Raw genomic sequence first — 26,509 nt, forward strand, 5'->3', positions numbered from 1 at the left:
GCATAGTAGGGCATATCCATACCATTCATTTAAAGCACATTCAACACACATTTGAAGCACATGAATGCCACCACAGAATCACGGGTACTGTAGTTTGTTAAGGGTGGTGGGAACATGTGAGGAGAAATCTACACTTCCCAGGATTCTTTGGGGGAAGTCATGAACTTTAAATGTGAGTTAGATGTGCTTTAAATGTTCTAGTTTTGGTGTACAAAGCCCTATACAGCTTGGGATCAGGATCCCTGAAAGACCGTCTTATCCCTTATATACCCAGTCGATCACTACGCTTTCCAGGTGAGGGCCTCCTGCAGATACCATCTTATCAGGAGGTCCGTTATACACAACATAGGAAATGAACCTTTAGTGTAATGGCGCCAACCCTTTGAAATTCCCTCCCCTTAAATATTAGACAGGCGCCATCTCTGTTATCTTTTCGGCACCTGCTAAAGACCTTCCTCTTCCAACGAGCCTTTTAAGTTGAGATCTTATCCCAGTCTGTGTTGGAATTGCTTTTTAATGTTTTTAAACCTTTTTTAAAAATATGTTTTTAAAGATGTTTTGTTTTAATATGTTTTCAAGTCTGTTTTTATTATGTTTTAAAGTATTTTTAGTGCTTTTGTTTGCTGCCCTGGGCTCCTACTGGGAGGAATGGTGGGATATAAATCAAATAATAAGTAATTGTGTGGATCTGTATTACTTCATAAACTTTGCCTGCATATAAATCATTTTAATTATTTTTTTAAATGGAAATCAGCTACAAAGTTTACTTGGTAACCATGGGCTATTCATCATCTCTCAACCTAATCTGCCCCTCAGGGTGAAAACAATGGAAGGGGACCATGACCACCCCAAGCAAGAAGGACACACTTAAAATGTAGAGGAAATGATAATTTACAACTGTAGTATGAAATCAAGATACATATTGAGAGATAGTATGAAGAAATATTTGTATGAGCATGCATGTCAAAGATGTTTATTATTTACACAACCTGTGAAAATATTTATAGTGCAATCCTATGCATGTTTACTCAGAAGCAAGTCTCAATGTATTCAGTGTATTCAAACAGGGAAGTGTGCACAGGACTGCATCCTCAAATGATAAGGAACTTCACTCACCCAACCCAAATTCAGGATCATGCCACTTGAAGCTGTTTTGCAATTGTTTTATACTTGTTTTATAGTTATTGGATTTTAAATGGATTTATTTCTTATTTTAAGCTGCCTTAGTTTCCAACACCACTTCACAGGGTTGTTGGAAAAATTCCATATACAAACACACTGGAGATGTAGAAGTACAATAGTTTATGTCAAAACCAGTTGGTCATTGCAGAACATTTTTTTGGTAAAAAAAAATAACACTATTAGTTTTCTACCAAATAAAAATATTGACCTTAGGGTGAAGGGCAGATAATTCTAATAATAATTCTAAGTAAGCCTTGCCAACTGCCTTAAAAAAGGATTGGTGAGGGAAAGATTTACAACACAATCCTTTGCTAGATTCACTTAAAGGTCCCACTGATTTACAGCACAATCCTAACCATGTCTACTCAAAAGTAAGCCCTATTGAATTAAGTGGGGTTTACTCCCAGGTATGTGGGGATTAGCATTGCAGGTTTACTCCTAGAAAAGTGGGTAATGGATTAAAATTTCAAATTGGGAAGGTTTTCAAAACAGGTTATGAATTAGACAAATAAGCTGCCCTCTTCAACAACCCAGTAAAATTTAAACTTCTCCTTATAATTAGAAAAGTACATACAGTAGGACCTCGCTTTTCAGCGGCCTGCTTTTCGGCGTTCTGCTAACACAGTGGCTTTCAATTAGAGTAAGGCCCCACTCATACGGCACTTGTTCCGCTTTTACGGCATTTTTCAGGTGTTGAGCACCATTCTGTTGAATGAGTTCTGCTTTTCAGTGGGTTTCGCTTTTAGGCGGGGGTCTGGAACGTAACCCACCGTATGAGTGGGGCCCTACTGTATAACATATTGTACACTCACTTAACTTCTGATATGCAGACAAACAGGAAAAGGCTGTTTTCAAGATTTGCAATGGGTTCTAGATGTTGCCTGGAGGTTAGCAAATCTCTTATCAGTCAAAACCCTGACTTCACTTATTGGCTAAAAAACCTGACATGGTGAGGATTAGAGCAGCTGGCTTCTAACAGAAGTTGACCGGTGGCGGTGGCTGACGTTTTGGTGTATATCTCTTGAACCAGACCACCTAGAAACTTTTTTTTAAAATGAAAGCTAAGAGTCTGGAGATTACGGTGACTCACCTGGAGAGGACCCCCCCCCCCAAAACCAGAGTCTCCGGGCAAAAACCAGAGACTTGACAACCCTATCACAGACCAATATGGACATCCAAAACAAGGTTTATAAAGATATTGGTGGACTAGTAGGTCACAAGTTGTGCAGGGCCTGCTTTTACCAGTACTATTCTCATTCTGCCTCTAAAACACTCATTTTCCTTTTTAAGGCCATTTGGATGTTTCTGCCTATTAACATCACAATTTTTTGTTTTTATAAGATAAAAAGTATATTAATAGTTAAATACCTCTGACCATATAACGATGAAGCAGACATTTCACAAACTGTTTTTTTCAGGACATCTAGTCTTAAGTAAATTCCATATTTATATGCTGCAGCTTCTTCCCAGATCATGATTAGTGATAAGGGAGCAATTGTGCAGGCGAGTAGCCCTGTTGTGGCCTCGGTTTAACAGTGATCCCAAGTCATTGTGGTCCACTGGTGAGAATATGGTTTCTAGGTACTCTGACAGCAGGTAAGATATTAGGAAGAGGAAGTGGTCTGGCCTTCTGGGAGAAAGGAAGCCAGCCCTTCCAGCAGTGCCAGGATGGCCACACAGCTAGATGGTTTGACCATCAATCCTCAGTAATTTTTGGAAAGAACAGTGAAACAATGCTACTGCATAGCCAGCGTTCTCACACTTTTTACACTTACGTGCTTCCCATCTGAAAGCTTTTTATTTGTGAAAGATGAATAAGTGGTGAGCAACTTGTCTCTGTGATAATTAGGGACACCGTCTACTTTAGCTTACATGAAGCCAGTGATTCTTTGCCATTGACAGTGATGCAATCATTTGTGAGACAAGGCAACAAAATTGCTATATGAGCAGTTTGTTGACTACTCTGGCAAAGTTGTTTGTTTACTCAACGATCTTTAGGAAATGATACTATTTCCCATTTTGTGTGAAAACAATTGTCCATTTTGAGTGTTTTCAGTAAGTCAGGAGTGACGAATGAGCCGCTGTAAAATTCTGGCCTTTTCATATGAGACTGTTTCTTGCTTTCCTTGTCAATCACCAGTTGGCATATTCTGTCTGTTATAGAGATAGAAGATTTATATTGTTTACTGTCCCCACCCCCCTCCCAACCTAACAACACTGTAAATGTTCTCAATATCCATAGAAATGTCTAATCTTCAGAATCCCTTAGAGTGGGTCTTGATGTTATCTTATGACTGACTTTTATATAATTAGTCCAATAGAAGAAATCAAACAAGTATTTCTTGCTTCTAGCTATGTAATTTCTTCATTCGCTTACCCTGAAGGTTTGTTTGTTTCATTTCGTTTGTCTGGAAAGTATTCATCCATGTATGTATTTTCCTGTTGGAGGGAGAAAAGAGAATATTGATCTGCCTCTCTGAAGGTTTTGGTATTGAGGGATACTGAATGGCTGCCTTCAGTCCTGTCAAGGTGACAGTTGGTTCCAGGTTAATTGTGTTGGAAAATGTAAAGGCAGATGGATAAACTGTCCATATAACTTCTTGCTGTGCTGTAGATAATAGAAATGGGCAAGTCTTCATTATAGTTGCCAGATGGTCTGGAATAGAATTTGACTCAATAACATATTTTTATGTATGCATGTATTTATTTATTTAACAAAATGTATATACCACTTGTCTGTAGTAAAACTTCAGAGTGGTTTACAAAAATTAATATGTAAAATTATGAATAAAAGATAGTAAAAGCATGCATTTAAAAATATTCCAAAATCAACAATCAACTAAAAATGAATTAACAATAACTAACATAACTTTTGTATGTCTGGATAGGATATTTTAAAAAGGCATCTTGCTTACTTTTCTGTAAGGTCTGAATAGTTCATGATAACAAAGATGTAGTTCTGTGTCAGCGTTTGTCTGATTCTAGTGGGAATAGGGATTGTCATACAATGGGAAGAAACCTAGAGACCATTTGGTCAACCACTTTGGTCTGTCTTTCTGTCATTTATTTAATTATTTAAATTTAGATCCCGCCCTTCCAGAAGGAGCCTAGGATGGCAAACAAAACACTAAAAAAACCTCTAAAACAGTTGTCCCCAAGCCCCCCCCCGAAGTAATCCAAGGGGCCCCTGAACAGTAAAGAAATTAAGTATTTTTTTTTTAAAAAAGTCTTCACTCCCTGGATGCTGTCTGCTCCTCACTGCAGCTGCAGATGACACCTCCCCCTTGCTCCAAATGAGAGGGATGCCTTTTGCTGAAGCAATGTCTTTCAGGCATGCCGAGGGGAGGCATGTCCCTATAAAACACATGGCAGATGCTGAAGAAGGCTGAGGGTGGAGCTACCAGGAAGAAGAGGGGATTACTATCATTGACTCCTATTTCCTCGCGCTGCTGCTACCCTTGCTCAGAATGAGAGGAGAGGGATTTTCGTGTAACGAAAAGAAGCAAGGCTGCAAGGAAAGGCTGCTTACCCCCTTCCTTCCTTCCTGGTAGCCAACCTGCTACCTTTTTGGCTCCTGCTTTGCTGCCACATCCTTTAAGAAATATTCTTATTTGCGAGGCTGACCAGATCTCACCTTTGGCCCACACGGAGCCAAGGAACAGTGAGGAAGCTCAGGACTAAGTGCGTGTGCCAGCGTCCCCCCTTTCTTCCACCTATGCTCTGCCCCCCCAATCCCTGTCTCCAAGATGCTACAGCAGTTGAGGGCTTCCCCCCTTCCACGTGCCTAAATGCATGCACACCTGTAGATGCTTGCAGGAGGGGCAGGTGTGTTTGAGTGTGTGCATGCGCTGACCTGTCTTTTGCTCCACTCTTATTCCCTAAGTGTGTGCTAACCAGGTCATCAGTTCTGATTATCATCCCAAGGCCTAAGAGCACTAATCCCTCCTTCTTAGTCTATCCACCCTGTTGTCTGCAGTGCACAATCTAGCATCCTCATTGCCACCACATTGCTGCTTCTAGGTTACTATTTGTTTTAAAAAAAAGCTCAGCAGGTTGGCTGAGGCTGGGGTCTTGGCACTGCATCATAAATTGTATTTAATTATTATTGCAGAGATAGGTCAGACTGAGAGACTGTGTCAGGTCCAAGGTCACCCAGTGGGCTTCATGGTTCGGTGGGGATTTGAACCTGGATCTTAGTCCAACGCTGTAACTGGTGTTGGGAGACAGGACTGTACATCTTCAGACTATGTGTGAGTGTGGAGAAGGGGATACCAATTTGATTGGATCCCTGAATTAAAAAAAGAAAGCAACACCTCCCTGCAAATAGAAGATTAGCACGTCATGGAGTTTCTAATGCAGCTCATAATTCTGGGCTTCTGTCTGCAGGGGGCTTTTAATGGAAAGGCACATTTGGAAATGTGATTTTGCCACACACCATTTGAAGGAGTTCACTCCATTTCTACCACTTCAGAAATGGAACATAAGAACAAAATCACAGTAGAAAACATAAGAAAGGCTAAAGAATAAGGCTCAGTGAATGTAGGATGAGTCAGGAAAAGGCAAGACTGAAAATCAGAAGTGCTAGGAAGTCATAAAGAGGGAAGATAGTGAGGTACAGAGCTGAAAGCACTTACCCCCCTCCCTCAATCTATTCACCCTTTTGTCTTCACAATCTAGCATCCCCACCCCTACCACATTGCTGCTTCTTGATAGTGATGATGATGTTGATTTTGATGTTATCCTTACACCAACCCTGTGAGAAAGGTCAGGCTGAGAGACTGTGTCTGGTCCAAGGCCACCAAATAGGCTTCATGGCTGAGGAGGGATTTGAACCTGGTTCTTAGTCCAACACTGTAACCCAGTGGTGTTGGGAGACAAAACTGTACGTCTTCAGACTTTGTGTGTGTGTGTGGGGGGGAGGGAGATACCAATTTGATTGGACTCCTTCATTAAGACAAGAAATCAACACCCCCCTGTCTGCAGGGAACTTTATATAAAAAGGGATATTTGGAAATGTGATTTTGCCACGCATCATTTTTTTTCAGTTAACAGAGACTAAAATTACAATTAGTGGGGGGGGGTCACAAAGTTTTTGGAGCTTGGGGTCCCATACTTGTAAAGGTTGGGAACCACTGCCCTAAAACATCATAAAAACAGACTTTAAAATATATTAAAGCATATTTTAAAACATATTTAAAAATACATCTTCAAAAACATATTTTTTATAAAAAAAAGCTTTAAAAACATCTTAAAAAGCAGTTCCAGTACAGACACAGAATGGGATAAGATCTTTGTTTAAAAAGGCTTATTGAAATGGGAAGGTCTTCAGCAGGCACCAAAAAGATAACAGAGATGTGTCAGTGCCACAACACTAAATGTCTGCTTCCTATGTTGTGTGGAATGGAGCTCCTGATAAGATAGTATCTGCTGGAGGCCCTCACCTGCAGAGAGTAGTGATCTTCTGGGTGTATAAGACCTTGAACTTGGCTCAGTAGCTAATGGGCAGCCAGTGCCAGTGCATTTCTTTCAGCAGCAGAGTGACATGTTGGTGATACCCTGCCCCAGTGAGCAGTTGTGCCACTGCATTTTGCACGAGCTGCAGCTTCTGGACCAACCTCAAGGGCAGCCCCACATGGAGCTCATTACAGTAATCTAGCCTGGAGTTTACCAGTGCATGAACTATCCTGGTCTAGAAATGGCCACAGCTGTCTTACCAGCTAAAGCTGGTAAAAGGTACTCCTAGCCACTGAGGTCACCTGGGCCTCTAGCAACAAAGATGGATACAAGACTACGGGCCTGCTTTTTCAGAGGGAGTACAGCACCATCCAAAGCAGGCAACTGACCAATTAAACACCAACTCACAGCACCTCCGTCTTGCTAGGATTCAGACTCAGCTTATTGGCCCTCATCCAGCCCACCACTGAGTCCAGGTGCCGATCCAGGGCTTGATAGCCTCTCCCTATTCAAATGTTACAGAGAAATAGAGCTGGGTGTCACCAGCGTACTGCTGACACCTTGCCCCAAATCTCCTGATGACTGCTCCCTAAAGGCTTCATATAGATGTTAAGCAACATTGGGGATAAGATAGTACCCTACAGCACATCTGCTAGGGGGCCGAAAGACAATCGCCCAATGCTATTTTCTGAAAGCGATCCTTTCCACTGTAAAACAATGCCTCCGATACCCATCTCACTAAATTGGCTCAGAACTATATCATGGTCAGTGGTATCAAAAGCTGCCACGAGATCCAGTAAGAATAACAGGGCCGCACTCATCCTATCCTCTCCCAATAAAGGTCATCCATAACCAGGCCTGAACCCAGATTGGAATAAGTCAGGATAATCTATTTCATCCAAGAATAATTGCAATTTCATTCAGGAATCCAGTGGATGAGGATTCAGGAGAGTCTCCTGGGGAGGACCGTCTTAATCTGTCCACCACCCCTGCAGGGGAGGATCACAGCTATAAGTCTAAATTTCACCAGGAAATGGTCTGACCATGATTATGGGGCAACATCCACCCCCCCATTTCCCTTCTTCCATCTGGAGCAAAAACCAAGTCAAGGGTGTGCCCTGCCCAATGTTTCAGACTGGTGACAACTTGAGACAGCTCCATGGTTGTCATGGAGGCCATGAAGTCCTGAGCCAGAACACTAGAGGCAGCCTCAGCATGGACACTGAAATCACCCAGGACTATCATTCTGGACTCCTCTGAAAGCCACAGCTGACAGCCTCTGACAGCTCGGTCAGAAAAACTGCTGGGCAGCAGGGTGGTTGGTACACCAGAAGCAACCCTAGTTTACAATTTCCTTGGCCTGACACCAGGTGCAGGCCCTCACAGCCAACTCCAAGACAGTGGTTTCCTTGTGATGGAGATAGAAATTCTATGGCCTGCAGCAACCCGTCCCCACTGTCCCTGCAGCCTGTCCTGGTGTTGCACTGAGTATCCAGATGGGCAAAGCTGGGTCAGATCATCTTTTCCCAGCTCACCCACCCAGATCTTGGTAATACACACCAAATCAGCATCCTCATCCATGATCGAATCTGACTTTAGACACATAGGCTGGTGGCACAGCAGATGAGCAATGAGGAACCTGTCAATGCAAGGAGTGGGAGCGAGGAACAAGGTGTAGATAGCCTTGTCCTCATCTTCTATGGTAGCTCATCACTCCCCTATGGCTATACCTCCCTCTCCCCATGAGCATTGAAATTGGGGTGGCATTATCCATGTCCATCCTTACCAAACTCTTTCTAAACACCTGATATGGACACAAGAGCCCACCAACAAAACCTACCTGAATCATTTATCCCAGTAAGCCTCTGAGAAAATTGGGAGCAACCAGACCCACTCAGTATCTTCACACAGGGCACATCTACTCTCCCTCCTGTCTTGTACCCAGTGATGGCCAGCCCTGAGGGAATCTGGTGACTTTTTCCTATCATTCAGTTCACTTCACAGGCTCTCATCCTCTCAGGAACTATTGAAAAATTATGTTCTGGAAACTTCTAACAGGTTTTATTATGCCCTTGAAAAGAGAAAAGAAAGTTTTTTATTGGAAGCAATTATGGTGCCCAAAAAATATGCTTTAGTTAGCACCAAGTGCCTCCATTTCTCAAGATCTAATCCTTTTAGTTTGGCTCCCGCCATTAGATGCATAGTCTCCAAGCTCCTCCCCTACTAAGATCACAAACCCTCAACACAAAGGGAGAAAATGTACCGGTGAGATGGAATCACTCTTTTAATAGAATACTCTGGGTAAGAGAATCTCACTGAGATTCTACATTTTCATTGTAGAAAATGAGCTACATTTTCCTTATTGGGATTATACAGTATTGTGTGCAAAAATACTCTCAGGGAGCACGAAACATGAATTTCTCTATAGTTTTGTTTTTTTCTCTAGCAACTGTAGTAGCATAGCAATAAATATATACCCCATGCAGTTCCTCATCACAGTAAAACCATGCTGGGGAAAGATAACAGAACGTGAAATGAGATCATTATAGCTAGCAAAGCAGACAACAACAAAACTAATGTTATTTTGTATACAACTAAGGAGTAATACTTTTCTCACTTTATTCTTCTTCCAATCTGCATCTATCATTAATACAAATAAGTTGTACTGCTGTAAGCATCATATCAGGTTCTTAATTAAATTTCACTTACGGACACATCTGAAATGAAAGTTCCCATCCTGGGACCTTATAGTGAAGGGTTAGGGTAAAAAAATCAGATGGGTAATAAAATAGTAATAATGGGGATATTAACCATTTAAGCAGCAAATGGATCTCATCCCTTCAGTTCAGTTCCAAGGATATTCATAGGCAAAACACATTACCAAGCAATGAAAATTCCACTGTTGGTGGAAGAGACCCTTTTTAGTGCTAGGTAAAACACCTTTCTCGTTCTTTGTTCTGTCATGGACTGCGGGTGTTCTTTTACTACTTTATACAATGTCATGGTTAAGTAATCTCCCCCCCCCAATAAATAAATAAATATAAGTCTAGGATAACGTCCGAGCATTTTCAGGGAAATTTACATTTTGAAAGACGCTGCTTGAGACTAGCAAGGACATGCAATTACTATATGCAAATCGCTTCAGTTTTTTCCTAATCTTGCTGAAGACCAAAGAATTACAGTCCCCCCCGTGTGTATATTTCTTCCCACTCGTGTTTCATTATATGCTGAAATGGTGCATGTATGTATGTGTTAATTGCTCTCTATGCTTTCAGTTGTGTTTAGCCTACTTATTACTATTATTTTAGAATTGTGTTTTATTTTCATACAGAGTAAGATATCACTTAGAAGAAGAAGTAGGTGTATGTATCCTGCTCACCTAATGGAAATCTTCTTATTAGAGATCTGCTTTGTTTATGTGTGTTTCCCTAGCATATCTATGCCACCCAAAACCTTCTTGGGATGGGGTGGGGGCATGTTCCATTTCTAGCTGATTTTTAAAACTGTAGCATCACAGACACTTGGCGAACATAAATGGAATGGACCAGTCATGGAAATTGCATTAATCTGTGTAGTACATCTATAGTGTGCATTATGATGAATAATAGGTACTTTATCTTCAGAGTTTTTAAACATGCAGTGAAATATTTAGTGATTTAATGGCATTGTGTTTTGTGCTCTGTATGTGGGACTGATTTTAGCTGCTGGTGGGCTAACTGACCGATGGGGAGAAGAATTGGTACCTCCCTTCTTTTTTTAACTTGATGCAGTGTATCTTCTTGTATGTCCCTTAAAAATCCATAATGCTATATAAATATGATCTGGAGTATTCCATAGATGGTCTGTCCTGAATAAATGCAGGAGTCCTCAGGGCATGATGGTGCCTGAGGGTGCTTTAGTCAGGGACAGGCTAGAGTTGTATGACATCAGATACCTCCATGCACACAAGTTATCTTGGCCAAGTCTAAAGCTCAACTGAGGCCTTTTGTCCCTCTTGGCCCCCATTACTCTGCATCTACTCTGCCACCCTGGGCTCCTGCTGGGAGGAAGGGTGGGATATAAATCAAATAATAAATAAATAAATAAATCTTTCTTGAAGAGAAGAGAGCTTGAAAGGGATTAGCCCTCTGGCCTGGGGCTGGAGTTTGGTATTCAGTTGTGTCTCATCCAGCTCCTACTTATCTGTTGCCTGCACTGGGGAGCGTAAGGTCACTTAGTGTAAGGAGCCATTTATTCAGTTGAACCTGTGTCCAGAAATGCTGTCTCTGAATGACCGTGTTTGGGGAGCCCTGGCTCAAGGGACTCTGAGTTGAAAAGCTTGAGTTTGAGGTCAGGGTCAGAGTTTCAGTCTGGATTAACACCTCTGTAGGTTGCACTACTGGCCTTTGTGATCCATTTGCTTCCTCCTTTGTGCCAGAGTCCTGTCTGCCTCTCAAATTTGGTCATGATGATAGACCAGAGAGATTCATGGTGTGCAATGCAGTCCTCAGTGAGGTACATAAGTTCATAAATAAGATACATAAGAGATGCATCTTGGAATAGTAGTGTGCTTAAGGAACACGAGTACTACTTATTAGGGGTATGCACAAGCCCCAAGAGTCACCTTCTATCTGTATCTCCTTCTTTTAACATTTTGTTCTGTTTCTGAGTCCCTCTGTGTTCTCCCCGCTTTGATCTATAATTTGGGTTCCAAGCTGCTCTGTATGAAATGAAGCTGTATTCTCCATTTGCTGTAATGGGGAATCTAAAAATAACGTTAACTTTTTCCCTTTTGGCCAAAGTGAATGAAATTTATAGGCACAGGAGCGCCTCCAGCGTAGATTAAGCCTGCCAAATTGCACACACATAGGTCTGGGGTCTTTTTGTGCGGGGTATAAAAGGGATTCACTTTTCTCCATAACCCCATTTGAGAAGTGGGAGAGGGGTTGTCTCTTGCTCTTTCTTATATTTAAATAATTAAGAGGTAGCCAACTGTTGTGTAATTGTGCTTGTACTTTTTTTTTACTTGCTTGCGCATCTGCTAGCAGCTTCACACAGACCTTTCTTTTCCAGTGCTTGTTTATGTCCTCCAATAGACCTAACAGCATGAGACTGTCTAGGGTGCTGTTTGCAGAGTTCTGAAGAGCTCCAGATTTTTTTGTTAAAAGCAGAGCAATGTAGGATTTTTTAAAAACTGAAATGAAGCTTTCAACTTCTCCACTGCTGTGAGGTCTTCCTTACTTTGCAAGGAACATTTTGGACAACCTCACTTCTTGCAAAGCTTATGGACCTAGCGAAACACAGAGATAGAGGAAATCACAGTGCTATAAAGTACAGCAAAGTACAGATACAGCAGAGCAACATGAGACGTAGGGATCCTTGGAGAGAGGGTTATTGACATTATGCTTTGATTTGGGAGGGAGGGAAAGACCCCCATATCACCCTAATTCATTTTGTTATTTGTCCCACACACAGAACTGATGCATACCCGTACTATATATGTTGCATGTTGAGCTGCTACAGATGCAATACCTCGGGCTCTTAAACGTGGTTAAAAAATCATGAATGGGCCATGAGACTTCATGCTTCCTTCCCCTACTAGTCTTAACTGTGGATAAGGACTGCTACTGTGCCAACTTTTCAACCATGGTTAATGATAATCAGGTTCTCTCTTAATAGGATTTGTAAGCCATTCTAAATGCTGATTTCACATCCCTGTTAAAAGTAGAACTCTGGTTAGCATTAACTAATATTATAATAATAATATAGGTAAAGGTGATTGTAGTTGAGGTTAGTAAAATTTCTGTTATAATTTTTCTTAATTTTTAACAACCAGTGGCTGACTTATCTCCTTGCACTCTGACTCCAATCAGCACAAAAGGACAAGGACTCTTACTGGCTAACATGCTCCCTTTTCATGTTGATTGGCTGATATATAGGGACCTGGCTGGGACTCTGCTCGCAAAAAAGTAACCTGTCTACGACCCTGTGTGACCCCAGATGGCTACACCCCTGCACTACAGATGTAACATTTTAGACATAGTTATGGGCAGAGGACATTTCACCCTAGGGAAGGCCGGGATTGGCAGAGGAAATGTGTTGTCTTGCCAGCCCACTCTCAGGAGTGTTGACTGCACAAGTCCTTACAAAGCTCACTTGAAGTTCATTTTACAGGGTTAACCAAAGATGTTTAAACTGTTGCAGCGCGTGTTGGTACGGTCCAGAAAGGCGGTACCGAAGCAGGTTCGATCAGAAATAATCCAGGCCAGGCAAAGTACTTTGTAAGAGTCTTTTACTGACATTAGGTTTCTCAAACGCAGTCCTCCTTCCATACAACATTCCCCCACACCAGAGCTGCCGTGAGTCCTGTTCTTATCAGAGCTGTTGCCCTTGCCAACCAGCTGCTGGCCTTGACAGACCTGGCATCCTCTCTTGCTCTGGTTAACCCTTTTACTTCAGGTTTCCTGAACCTCTTTCTGTGAGACACACAGATAGCGCAACAGGCCAACATAAACAGCAGTACAGGAGTATCATTTATGGACTTACATACCTTTTTGTTCACTCCATGGTATCTGTATTGTAGAGTGACTGTCACCATTTCAGATTTGTGTTTATCAAGCACTAGGATGTGCAGCAAGAGATTTGTGTTCTTGGCTTGATTTTTGTGACAGACCTTTTTGTGTGAAGCCTGTGAGGAAAAAATGAACACAGATTTTTGTTTTTCTTTACTTGTTCAAAGTCATATTTGTATGCTTTTGAAGTGGTGTGTTTTCAAAGCCTCCTTACCTCTGCTCCTAATAAACGCAATCATTTTCAGGTTGTGGAATTTTTTTTTTTTAGTGCAGCACCTTCCAATTTGCATGTGTTAAAAGATTCATAACATTTTCTAATTACCATGGGAAAGTAGTAAGGTTTCCTTTCCTTTGTAATTCTTCTGTGTTTCTGATGATCTAAGAGTTCCCGCTGTTGTCATGTGTAGTTGGCTTAAGTGCAAATATTTTACATGCAGAGATTTTCAAGTTTGGAAATAATGAAGCCATTAAAATTGTTGTTCTCAAGAATTTGTTTTAAATTGTGCATTTAAGGCTGATGCTTAGTAATGAGAGGGACAGAAACACCAGGATCTGTTTTGATTGCTGTCACTGCCAGGGCCACACTACTGGTAACAAACATAAATGTGTTCACAATCAGTTTTGATGTTTGACTCTGTGTCATATCAAAAAAGATACTGTACTAGCCATGCAATTTGCCACTTGTCTGCATCTCTGGAATGAGTAGCAATTCCCTGTAGGTGAGTGCCTTGATGGTAAAATGTTCCTGCTGCAGTGAAAGAATATCAAGTGCAGAGTCCATCACTTCACATCTCATTTTCCATGACTAGAACTATTTCTGCCCTGTCAGGGTATATCTCAGGAGTAGCCAGTTTACAGTGTACTGCTGACACTGGTCTGTAGTCTACCCAGGCCAAGCAACCTAGAGATGAAGGTCTGGGTCTGTCCTGTGTAGGGCAGAGATGAGAAACACAAAATATTCTACAGCTGATGCAGAGACTGTTGGAAACTGAAGGAGGCAGCAGTGATGGTAGAAGCTATCTTGGTTCCCTGCTTTGAATATTCAGGGCAGTTAAGGAAGCTGCTGTAGTAGAAGCCTGCCCACCTTCCCTTCTCCCCACGAGCAAGAGGTATCCTGTACATTGTGGGGAATTGTCTGATGCTCTGTATTGTGTGTGTTTGACTGCGTTTCTTTCTTTTCCTGGGTGCCTGCACGCTTTCCCCATTCTCTTTCTTGGCTCCTGAGCTGCTCTCTCTTCTCTCAAGAGAGCTTTGACTATGGGGCGGTATACAAGTGCAATAAAAAAATAAATAAACTGGCTTTTGAGCAACAAAGTTAGTTTCCTCCTACCTTATTAAAGCCACCATTCTACCAATCAAGTCCAGGCATACTTCTTCCCGCTCTCATTCTGTTTACCCTATCCTTATTTGAACAGGCAGAGTGTTTTAATTAAACTGAGAAATGTTGACAATGAAAAAGACTTTACTTGTATCCATCTACTGTAACCTTTTATTTATGTACATGGGTTCCTTCCTTCTCCCTGCCCCCCTTATTGGTAATGTAATAAGCTCTTCTCTTAGAAAGCTCCAGCGCCTAGAACACAGGGGTTTGGTACTTTTGAAATGCAGGATTAATTATTAATAGAACTGGGAATCGTGGTCTTTAGAATCTTCACATTTTGAGGGAAATATCAATTAATTATTACTATAAATCTCTGTGATTATGCTGCAGTCATATTGCTGGGAAATTGGCCATTAACTACCAGGAAATCGCCTATCTACTATCAGTCAGAATTCAGCGGCACTAGTGAGCCCCTGTTCTTTTTATAAATTAACTATCAACGTGATGCATAATTGATAACCATCTATAATAATAACAATAATCTCTGTGAAATCATGATCCTGCTAGGCAGTAGATTTGTTACAGTTTTCTCTCCCCCGCCCTCCAAACCCCACAAATAGTATCTTATTGCATTTGTTAACTATTAATACCCAGTAGTTTCTGGGAAACGGAAGCTGAACTTCTTTCTTGGATGCTGTGTAAGAGAAGCAGCTAGGACAAGAGGTGGCATTATCTAGGGTTGCAAAACATTGTGATAATACTCTGCCCTTAATGGTATTTGCGTGAGCTGCTTGGATTGCTCTGCAAAAGCAGTATTATTTTGGGGGGGGGGGAATACAATGACCCCAGATCAGTTCTAGTCACAACAGATAGTAGCCCTAAATATGGACATGATCACCATCTGTGTTCAACCAATAAGCCCCATATGTTTGTCATCATGTGAGTGTAGTTTGGGTTATGCATTGGTATCCACATTGGCTATGATGCACAGAAATGTACTTCTAGATGTGGATCTCTTGAGCAGAACGTACGTGAAGTCTCTTACATGGCACACATTGACTATATAGCATAATTATACAAATGTCTTCTTTAGCCAGAGGATAGAATGTTTTACTTTCCCTTGTGTATCAATACCAGATATAACTTGAACATATTTCTAACATATATCTAGAAATGACAACAGCAGTGGAGGCTGGTCCATTGGGGTGCTGCCCTACCAACCTCATCCAGGCCTCAGCCAGCCACTACATGCCTGTCTTCTTATTTACATCCAGTCCAGGAGGCGGCAGTGCCTGTCAGCTACCTGTTTCTTAGTCTCAGTGGTGCCCCCAGTAGAAGTCAGCAGGGAAGAGAATGGGGACAAAACTAGTATTAGTTGGCTGTACCCGTTATTGGCTGTAGCTCTGCCTGTCATTAGCTCTGGCTCCACCTACTGTTGGCCTCCACCTACTGTTGCTTTCCACCCCACCAATCCTGATAGGCACCAGCCACCACTGAACTACAACAAAACATTGCATTGTATCCTCAGCTTCTTGTTAAGGAGTCTAGCCAGCCATGCCTTTGTCCAGGATACTGTAAACTTTAGGGGGCTCAAATAGGCCACGTTACACTATGTTCTCTCTTTCAGTTTTCTTTTACAGCTGACACTAAGCTGACCACTAAGCTTGCAAAGTCCTCACTCGGCTGCTCTGGGGGATATTTTGGTCCACTTTTGGGGTTTTCAAAATGTTTTGTACTCCTGCATACCTTGGGCTTCATCAAAGCATACTGATACCTCCATCTTGTTTCTCAGTGGCCCTGTTTTAGGATCAGCACTGAACCACCTGAATTCAGTATTAGAGAGATTGATTTTAATGGAGCATGAGCAATTGGGAAGTTTGACATTCTGTAGAAACTGCACATTCATAGGCTTAGGACTCCCTGTTACGTGCATAGTACTTTATAGGCATGTTGTCATTCACATTTGATTAGACTTGCTTTTAAGCACCCGCAGCTATCTTTTTTCTCTCTTGAGTAATTACGTTGAGGTTCCTGACTCTTGCAAAGGAATCCACTTTACTGTTAATTTACTTCTGAATCGTGCTGATCATAGGAAGGGAAGGCTTAAGGGAAGATTGTCAGGCTGTTAACAGGTGCTGGAAATAAGTAAGTTCCATTTCAGCATTATAGGATGGAACCTGCAGGTTACATCTGTAAAACTTAAACCACTTCTAGAACCCACATTCTAAATGTTTGCCCTCTCCCAACCATTTCATAGGCATTAATCAGTAGAACCCCAAATATTACTAATCTGTACACCCAATTAAGTGAGCAAGTACTGTATTAAGTATGTCAAGTGCACCATTTTCTAGGTCACATATCCTCTGCCACCACCTTGCCAACCAGAAAGCAATCACAGGTAGGATTGTTTTACTTGGTGAAATTTTAATGTATTTGGTATAGAGTTGCCTGAAATCTGATGTTGGTGCAAGGTCTTTTTTCTCATTTTCACTTTTTCCAAGTTCATTTAACAGTGGTGTGACACTTGCTCCCCCCACCTCACCAGAGGCCAGAGTTTGTTGACGTATAATGATACTGCAGTCATATGGATATAGGAAACCTGCCTTGCACTGTCAGTTCATTGGTCCACCTAGCTCAGTATTGTCTACTGCAGCGGCTGTGCAGGGTTGCAGAGAGGAGTCATTCCCAGCTCTCCCTGCACATGCCAGAAATGAAACCTGGGATCTGTGTTCTGCCACTGAGTTATGGCCCTATATTAAGTATGGTCTTTGCAACTTCAGACTCAGAGTTTCAAACAATAAGAATCTCTATCTTCTAGTGTGTATATAGGGCTTTAATGTTCACATGGCATTCTGCAGAGCTTTGATTATTCCAAAAGGGTATTCATATTACCAAGTGGTCTCTGAAGAAAATTAAGTATTTAATACTATGGCCATATTGGTGAAAAATAACATTCTGAGGAGTTTGACAAAAGATGGTCTTGTTTACAATTCCTCCTATCATACTCTTTTGTCTTATTGTTTCATATCATATAGCATTGATCAGGCCTTTAGCTGAAGTCATCTTATAGGTCAGGGTTGGCTAATCTATGGTTCTCCAGATGTTGTACTACAACTCCCATCCTTCCTGATCATTGGTAATACTGGCTGGAACATTTTTATTAACGACTTGGATGAGGAGGTACAGAGCATACTTATCACATTTGCAGATGATACAAAATTGGGGGGCACAGCTAATACCGTGGAAGACAAAAAGAAAATTCAAAGGGACCTTGATAGGCTGGAGCATTGGGTTGAAAACAACAGAATAAAATTCAACAGGGATAAATGCAAAGTTCTACACCTAGGAAAAAGAAACCAAATGCACAGTTATAAGATGGGGGATACTTGGCTCAGCCATACGACATGAGAAGGATCTTGGAATTGTCGTTGATCACAAGCTGAATATGAGTCAACAGTGTGAGGTGGCTGCAAAAAAGGAAATGCTATATTAGGCTGCATTAACAGAAGTATAGTTTCCAAATTGCATGAAGTACTAGTTCCCCTCTGTTCAGCACTGGTTAGGCCTCATCTTGAATACTGCATCCAGTTCTGATCTCCACACTTCAAGAAGGATGCAGACAAACTGGAACAGATTCAGAGGAGGGCAACAAGGATTATCGAGGGACTGGAAACAAAGCCCTATGAGGAGAGACTGAAGGAATCGGGCATGTTTAGCCTGGAGAAGACTGAGGGGAGATATGATAGCACTCTTCAAGTATATGAAAGGTTGTCACATAGAGGAGTGCTGGGATCTCTTCTCGGTCATCCCAGAGTTCAGGACACGGAATAATGGGCTCAAGTTGCAGGAAGCCAGATTTCGACTGGACATCAGGAAAAACGTCCTAACTGTTAGAGCCATATGACAATGGAACCAATAACCTGATAGGTAGTGGGCTCTCTGACACTGGAGGCATTGAAGAGGCAGCTGGACAGCCATCTGTCGGGAATGCTTTGATTTGGATTCTTGCATTGAGCAGGGGGTTGGACTTGATGGCCTTATAGGCCCCTTCCAACTCTACTATTCTATGATTCTATGATGCGAGTTGGAATCCAACAGTATCTGGACGATCACAGATTAGCTGTCTCTGTTATAGATTAAACACATGAACAAGTTACTTGCATTATAGAACTAAGTACTGAAAAAGAGACTACACTAAATTACACCTAAATTGTCAAGATTACATCTGACATTAATAGTAGACGTCTGAATGTAAGGAGGATGTATGCTGCTGTCATGAGCCACAAATCAGCTTCATGTGTGTGTGTGTGTGTGTGTGTGTGTTAGAAATCCCAAATTCTGCAAATAGTATACATAAATATAACCTGTTATGATTGACGTGTGTTACATAAGCTAGTCAAATTTCCATAACTGTATCTAATCATTTCTGTTATTCATACTGATGCATTGTTTTAAAAAAGACTTATTTTCAGCTGATTCGCACTGACATTGAGCTGCCTTGGCTGCACTACATAGTTCTCAGTGGGTAACTCCTTAGTGCAGCAGATCACAGCTGTCAGTGAGCTTTACGCTCCCAATTTTTCCTTTGTAGCCGTGCCTTAATTGCCCCACCTCTGATATCACATAGGACAACAGGGCAATGTGGACTTGGTTTGGGGAAAATGGGCTTGTGGGTCAAACATGAACCCTTGCTAGGTCTAGTAAGATCCATGGGCCAGAGGTTCTCCCACCTCTTCACTTGTGTTGTGTTTACTTGGACTGCATTTGCAGGGAGCATCACGAGCAATGTACTGGGAAAGTAAGTTTTAAAGTGCAAGAAGACATGAGCTGGAAGCTACGGTGAAGAACAATTGAGCCAAAATGTTCCACCTCCACCACCAAACGTCATGTAGACTGTGGTTTCTGAGCGTTAATCAGAAACAGGCAATACATTCCACATTTATTCTCAACAGTTTGGGTCCTGGACTTTTTCAAACGAAAAACCTAAGAAACTCTGTAACTACACATGTTACAGTTATGATTGGGAAGCCAGATTCAATGCTCCAGGGTATAATAAAAATTCCTTCACTTCATATCTATGAGCAAATCTGTGTGTAAAGTAAGTTTGCTATATGCAGTTACAATACAACAAAATCCAGATAATAGTGCAGCCCCAGTGTGTGATATTAGGTCTTCATTCTAAAAAAACCTGGTTGTGCTGACAAAGATATGATGTTGTACATATGTTAATATCTCTAGTGTAAGCATTCTGACATCTAGTTAGACCAATATCAAGCTCACATGACAAATTCATATTTAAGAGTACATGATGATAAAAATTCAAAGACTGCCAGCCCCCCCCCCAAAAAAAAACCTCAAACAGCCCAGATGCTATAAAAGATTTTCAAAAATAAGATGTGCCCACAGGCTTACAGTTTGACTCTTTCTCTACAACAAAAGTTAATGATTTCTTTTGTATATCTGTGTCTTATTTGGGTTTAATTTGTATTACTTACATTATTGTAGTTTGCCCTGGGACCTTAGCGTGAAGCAAAGATAATAAATAAAATTAATAATAACTTTGTTCCCAACTTTTTTAATATACAGGAGTCTGGAATACTAAACGTATAAATCTGTTTTGGTGCAGCAATTCAGAAAATAGCATGTAGCTTTAGCAGCATCCTAGCCAAGGCTAATTCTGAAATGAAGGGCAGGTACAATCTCTGGAGGAAGTGGGTACTATAGCAGTGCTGTGTCTGCCATAATTTCTAATTCCACACTCTTTTGCCGTTCTGTTTAAAGGTTTGCTGTTCATATCTGTTAATATCATATCTGCCACAGGAATTTGCATAGTGAACAGTGAAGGACTCATAGTGAACAAGATGTCTTAAGGGTGACCATTTTGTGTGTGTGTGTGTATAAGGAGGGGTCTCTCCCATTCCTACATCGTTCCATGTAACATGCACAACTGTGATTCCTTAAGTGTTGAAGATGGTTGTTGCTAGTGTAGTGGTGCCAGATTTCTCCCTTGTGATAGCGCAGTGACCTCAAAGCTTGATTGTGGTACAACACTACTAGCTTCCACAGCAGTCATTTGGGCACACTAGGGAGAAGTGTATGCAATTTTAACAGTTTCGTTGCAGCTAACGTAAAAATCCGGTACTGAAATACATGTCTAAACTAGTCTGTTTTTCCCTTCACTGCACAGTGAACATGGGGCATCCAGTTTTTAGCTAATTGTCTTAGGAGCCAAATGCACTGAAACTGTTTTCATTCTGATAATACAAGAAGCATTTGTAGAAGTTGTTTTACCAAGGGCCAACGATGTACAACTCTCTTCTTGTTTCAGGATTCAAAGTGACGTTATGCACGCGGACTACTGTGAATTTCCATAAGTTCTTGGGGGATTGTTTTATCCTTTGATTCCAAAAGTTATAAAACACAGTAGCGCAATGGCACTTGTGGACAAACACAAAGTCAAACGGCAGCGATTGGACAGAATTTGTGAAGGTAAGCCTTGATGTAAACTATTCATCTAATGAACGATTCCTAAGACTTTTAGAAAACTTGCCAAACTGTCATTTTTTGGAAAGCTAGTTCAACACTAATGGCCTCATAGAAATGCAACCCAAAGCAGAAAGCTGCACCCTGCAAGAATTTTGTATCTTTAAATTGCATGCAATTAACTTAATTTATGTATTTTGTAATTCTGGAAATTACAAAAAATAATAATTCTGGAATTAACCTCAGATCAGCCTTTGAAAAATCCTAAAACTCACATAACTTGATTTGAAAAATGCAAATCATTTTTCATTACTTACTTTTTTCACTGTTCTTTGGACCAGTTTACATTTGGCTGCTTTTTTTACTCTTTTTTTTTGTATTTTATTTGTTTATTTTTGCATTTATGCCCTATCCCTCTATAATAAAATAACACTTGGTGGCTTAGTAATAAAAATATAAATCACAACAAAGTCAAAAAATAATCCTAACATTAAAGCACAATAAACAAACAGGTAGGATAATAAAATCCATATCAGCAATAGCAGAATATGAGCATGGTGTAATGGGAAAGTCCATATAATAGTTTCAAATATGCATATAACGTGCTGAACTCATCTACATATGCTTAAATTTGCTTAGAAGATGCTTAAGAATTAATGCAGTAGTTCATAACATCTGCTGCATGCATAGGAGCCAATCAGTAAAACAGGAGTAGTTTGAAACTGTCCCCCTTTTTTCCTCTACCTCTTGACTAAAGTGGTAAGTTTCCTGAAAAACAACTGGACTAGGTAAAGCATGATTTTCTTGTGAAATTGAGTACAGTAAAAAATAACAGGTCTGGGCAGACAGCCAGCGTGTCAGGTAAACAGTTGAAGTGAAGGAAGAGGAAATCCTTATATGGTGAAATTAAGCTGACTAGTTGAGGAAGAAAGACTCTTTTGGACCTTCTGATGAGACCCTGATTAGAAGTAGCAAAAAGCAGCTAAGACCATGGGAACACACCTTCCCATAGACAAGAAAGGGTATAAAAAGCCAGGTTTCATAGCACTCAGGGCCCCCCAGCTCTGCTAGAGTGGGAGGTCGAAGGAAGCAGGAGAATCATCCGTCTATACCATCCATAACATTGGATGGGTTATATATCATGACATGCATTCCTATGTCCTTTGTACTTTGGCTCTGTTTAACTCAGTCCTTCAACTATTGTAACTTGTTTTAATCAAGATGTGTCTTCAGAGTTTTATACTTTGATGTTAAATGGATATCCAGCAATTTCTTTTATGTTGATAATGTATCTAGTTTTCTGTTTCTGCAGTGATGGCTAAGGCCACCTAGAATGCATGTTATTAGTTATAGTGTGAAATATATTAATAAATAACATATATTATAAAGACTGTTACACTGTCTGAAGTCTGACTCCCAAATAGAAAATTTCTGGTGCCTCCCAAGGCCGAGAATTCTTGAGTGGGTCTCCTCTATTCTCTTCTCCACCAACACTAGATGACTGCTGTTGATAACCTGTGAGCTTAGGTGACTTAACGTTCAACATACAAGGAATCTGTGTAGATATGCGGGTAGGGAGAAAGCAAGAACCCTCAACCCCATGCATTCACTGGCAAGGGAGTAGTATTGCCAGGAACAATGGAACTTTTGGAGCTTTGTTGCAGCAAATTCTATGAAAGCAGAACTGTACATGACAAAGAAATGGGGGTGCTGCTAAAAATAGTTCTCCATATCAAGTTTCCTCTTATTTATCCATAACATCTAGTTGAACTTGCCTCCATATTTTTGATACATGTTTCCCTGTATCTGCCATCACTAGCCAATGATGAGTGGGTGTGAGGAAATGCACATTGTAATGACATCAAGATATTGGACAACGTTCAGGTATCTGGGTGGGAAGGATTACGCCACATGGTGTATGTCATTCTTCCCCAAAGCTCAAAGTAATGTGTATGAGATATCACAAAAGTGGCTGTAATTAGTTAGCTACTTGCTCACCACCACAACCATTATTGGATTATTTCTGTATTGCTGTTTGGCCAAGCCCCCAAAGTGGTGAACAAATTAATACAAAAGGAAATACAATGAAGCTACAGGAATATAAAATAAAATAGTTATTTATTTATTATTTGATTTATATCCCACCCTTCCTCCCAGCAGGAGCCCATATACAACCAAACTACAGTAAACATAAAAGTGCAAACATCAGTAAAAATATAAAATAGCAACAACCTAGGCACACCATGAATCACAATTTGTACATTCATGAGTTGAACTTGTGCTCTCACCACAAACACAGCTGCCATCTACAAACAATTGTCCACATGGTAGTCGTCTCCCTGGAAGCAGTTACAGCTGTGGCAAAGTTCTTACAGGTGCTCTCCAGGGTGGGGCTACTGGCTCAACCTTTTGGCTCCTCATCAGGCTGAAGTTCTGCAGGTGCTGTAACAGGAGCAGGTGCAGTAAATAAGGGCTAGAGAGGCTAAAGTTGCTGTTATCTTCCCAGCCAACAGTAGTCCTGGTACTGCTACCTGATACTTTTAAGCCCCCAGCAGTCTCTCTGGAAAGGTCTACAACTATGGTAAAGTTCTTAAAGCTGCTCTTCCGGAAAGGGCCGATTGCTTTAACTTTTTGGCTGCAATTTTCTATGATCATGTCTTTGATTAGACAGGGAAGAATGCAAAACGGTACCTTGAGGAGCACAGGGAGACCTGGCAGGTTATTAAGATTTCTACTCTGTAAGTATTTTTTCTGGTTTGAGTAATCAGAGTTGAATATTTTTGTTGGTAGCAAATTCACCTTCTAGGATAAATTGGTATATGCAAACCTATGGCCACATGCCGTATTTTGATACTATAGTGTCCTTCAGAGATGGTTTTTCTCTGTGTAAAAGAGCCATATTTTTGACTGAGAACTTTAGCTGTGTGCCCTGCAAGCAGGCTGCATGTAATGCCCATTAGAGAATGCTAAACATCAGTAGACAGCATGGCATGGATTGCCATCTTGCTCACCACTTTTTAAGTTATGTTAGATAAGGAAAGCAGGCAAATTTAGGAAACTAAGGCTAGCATTTTGTAGCAACATTCCTTGCTCAACAACTTTGACAATGTATGGAGATCCTCAAGAGAACTTCTAAATGCATATCAGTGATCACATATTTGAGATCAGTTAAAATGCAAAAAATGATTGTAACTAGATAGACTCGTAGGGGTGGTGGTGGTGGTAAAATATGTGATCCAAAAGGAGAATATATATACAGTACATAAATCAATTTGATATTCGTAATATGGTTTTTCTCCCTTAGTGTATGTCCAGGTATAAGCAGGCATCTGTTATAGCTTAAATTGTGGGGATTCGTTTCATTGTTGTTGGGCAACCATAATCCACAAAGCATTGCTCCTGTTCAGTTCTTATTTGTCTTAATGGGGTGGTGCAGGATAATTGTTTGGTGTGAAACAAAACACAGTAGTTAATCTCTTTCTGCTGGTGGTCTAGACAGTGTGTCTTTTTTTACTTTTGAGACAAACAAAAGTAGTGCCAGGTCTGATAGTGTCAGACTATCTAATGTGTTCACTGATACGTCTCTCTGATTAGAATTGGTGGTCATCTGATTAATGTTTTACAGGCAGTGGGAAGGGGGAATAAGAGGATCATTTGATGAGGGGCAGCTTAAATCATGTCTAAGTCAGCCCTAAGCAATTACATACATCTGAAGGAGGAGTGTGTAGAAAATGGCTTCAGATATAATAAATTCTAGAACCTAGGCATGAATGGAAATGAACCTAGGCATGAATGGAAGAATTTAAATGTTCAAAGACTACAGCAGTTCTATTACGTTTTTTACGTTTTTTAAAAATCTTGGTCCATAACAAATATGCAAAGATAATTCCAATTTCCAAAGAATACTGTGACACAAGCTTTTGCAGGCTTGGATAGATAAGGAAGGTAAGTTCTTGCTTACAAAAGCCGATGTCACATAGGCCAAGACATTTTGTTGTCTGAGGCAAATGATAATGTGACTTTCTATTCTACATTTAGAAGTTGACCAGATTGCCAATTGAATACTTTAACGATGGTATTGTGACATCCTCCCCTATACCTGAAAGCAGCAGATTTGCTTAGGTGGTGCAGGGTAGGTTGCTTTGGACTCCACAGCATTTGTCTCCTGATTCTGTCAATAGTATTGCTGACCTGTGATGCATTTATTAGCATTTAAGGAACCATGGGTTTCTTTTGTTTTTTGCTACAACAGCTGCTTTTGTAGAATATTTTTGTGTGTTTTACCTTGACCCAATGCTTCTAAGTTTGCCTTGAATTATTTAGCCAGCAGTTGACAGTAGGCTGATGCTAGTGACTGTTGTCCAAATGCAGGCCTCTGGTAAAACACATTATTGATGCCGATATCCCTTGGGAAGCAGGTTCTCTATCGCACAGGAGTGATTTTTAAACTCAGAGTAGACAGTGTGCAGTCGGGGGAGGGGGCTAAAAAAATGGGATCTTTGTGTCATCATGTAATACAGAAAAATGTAAAAGTCATTCCACCTATGTTTCATTAAAATTCTCCAGAGTATAGTAAAAAATATGCTTCCTTTGTAATCCTGAAAAAAATGCTGACAACTGCCAGAATTGTAGCTTGGAAGGGAGAGAGCTATGCTCCTTCCTATCAGAATACTATAAACATGCATGTGTAGTACTCTATCTCATCTCTAAAACAGACTTTGAACCTGACTTAAAAGGGTTCTATCAGGCAGCTTTAGATATTTTTTTTTTTAAAAAAAACACCCTTCCAGTTTGATGTTTTCTATCAGAAGTGGTTGCTGAGTGTATAAGAAACTTGGGAGGATCAGAGGACAAACCAGCTAACAGAGTATTAGATACAATTGAAGTTCAGATTATTTTCCTCTGAACAATGGACTTTACAAGTCTTCTGTTTTTTTTCTGGCTGAAATACTTTTTCCAATCTGTGAAGGTACAGTTTACATAAAACCAGAAATCCATTTGTCGTTTGCCAAGTATATTTGCAATTTTAATCACACTGAAGGGATTTGCTGCTGTCCCACACCACACAACATACTTTTGCAACTACTATGAAAACATTTATGGGAATAACAGATTATGACTAAATGCAAGTAAGAGGTACTTTAAAATAATACAGAAAAATAATTTTTCATGGATAAGAATCATGGGATTTCAAGTCATTTCATGTTTTTCTGGTGGCTCCTTTTGTTGGTTGTTGATAATGATGAATGTATAATGTTGGAAAGATACAGCTTCTTACCTGTTGCAATATACCTAGATATCTTAAAACATTATAAGGAATAATGGCAGCTGCTGAGGTTTTTTTTTAAAATACTTTTCTTTGGCTTAGTTACAACCAGTAGAATGGGTTACAAAGAAGTAGTCAGTCCAACAGTAATAAACAGCATATAAAGTACAATTTTTTATGTATGTGTTTGTCACAGTATCATCTTATGCCAAACAAAAACAGTTGACCACTTGCTATAGGTTATTGCTTGGT

The 26,509-nt window shown here is 40.5% G+C and overlaps 1 protein-coding gene across 4 annotated transcripts in view; it reads left to right on the forward strand.

The window, feature by feature from the left end:
* Window positions 1-26,509, forward strand: part of CTBP2 (C-terminal binding protein 2) — a 303,109-nt gene that overhangs the window by 172,667 nt on the left and 103,933 nt on the right. For 3 of the 4 annotated variants that reach the window (XM_061635711.1, XM_061635710.1, XM_061635712.1), the window contains one exon: window positions 20,837-20,997. In XM_061635711.1, the coding sequence (XP_061491695.1) occupies window positions 20,940-20,997 (58 nt within the window). In that variant the 5' untranslated portion in view covers window positions 20,837-20,939. Of the gene's footprint in view, window positions 1-20,836; window positions 20,998-23,423; window positions 23,730-26,509 lie in introns of those variants that run through there. The other variant, XM_061635709.1, reaches the window with a different exon arrangement.

This window comes from Rhineura floridana, chromosome 7 (assembly GCF_030035675.1).
Source record: "Rhineura floridana isolate rRhiFlo1 chromosome 7, rRhiFlo1.hap2, whole genome shotgun sequence".
Taxonomy (NCBI): Eukaryota; Metazoa; Chordata; class Lepidosauria; order Squamata; family Rhineuridae; genus Rhineura; species Rhineura floridana.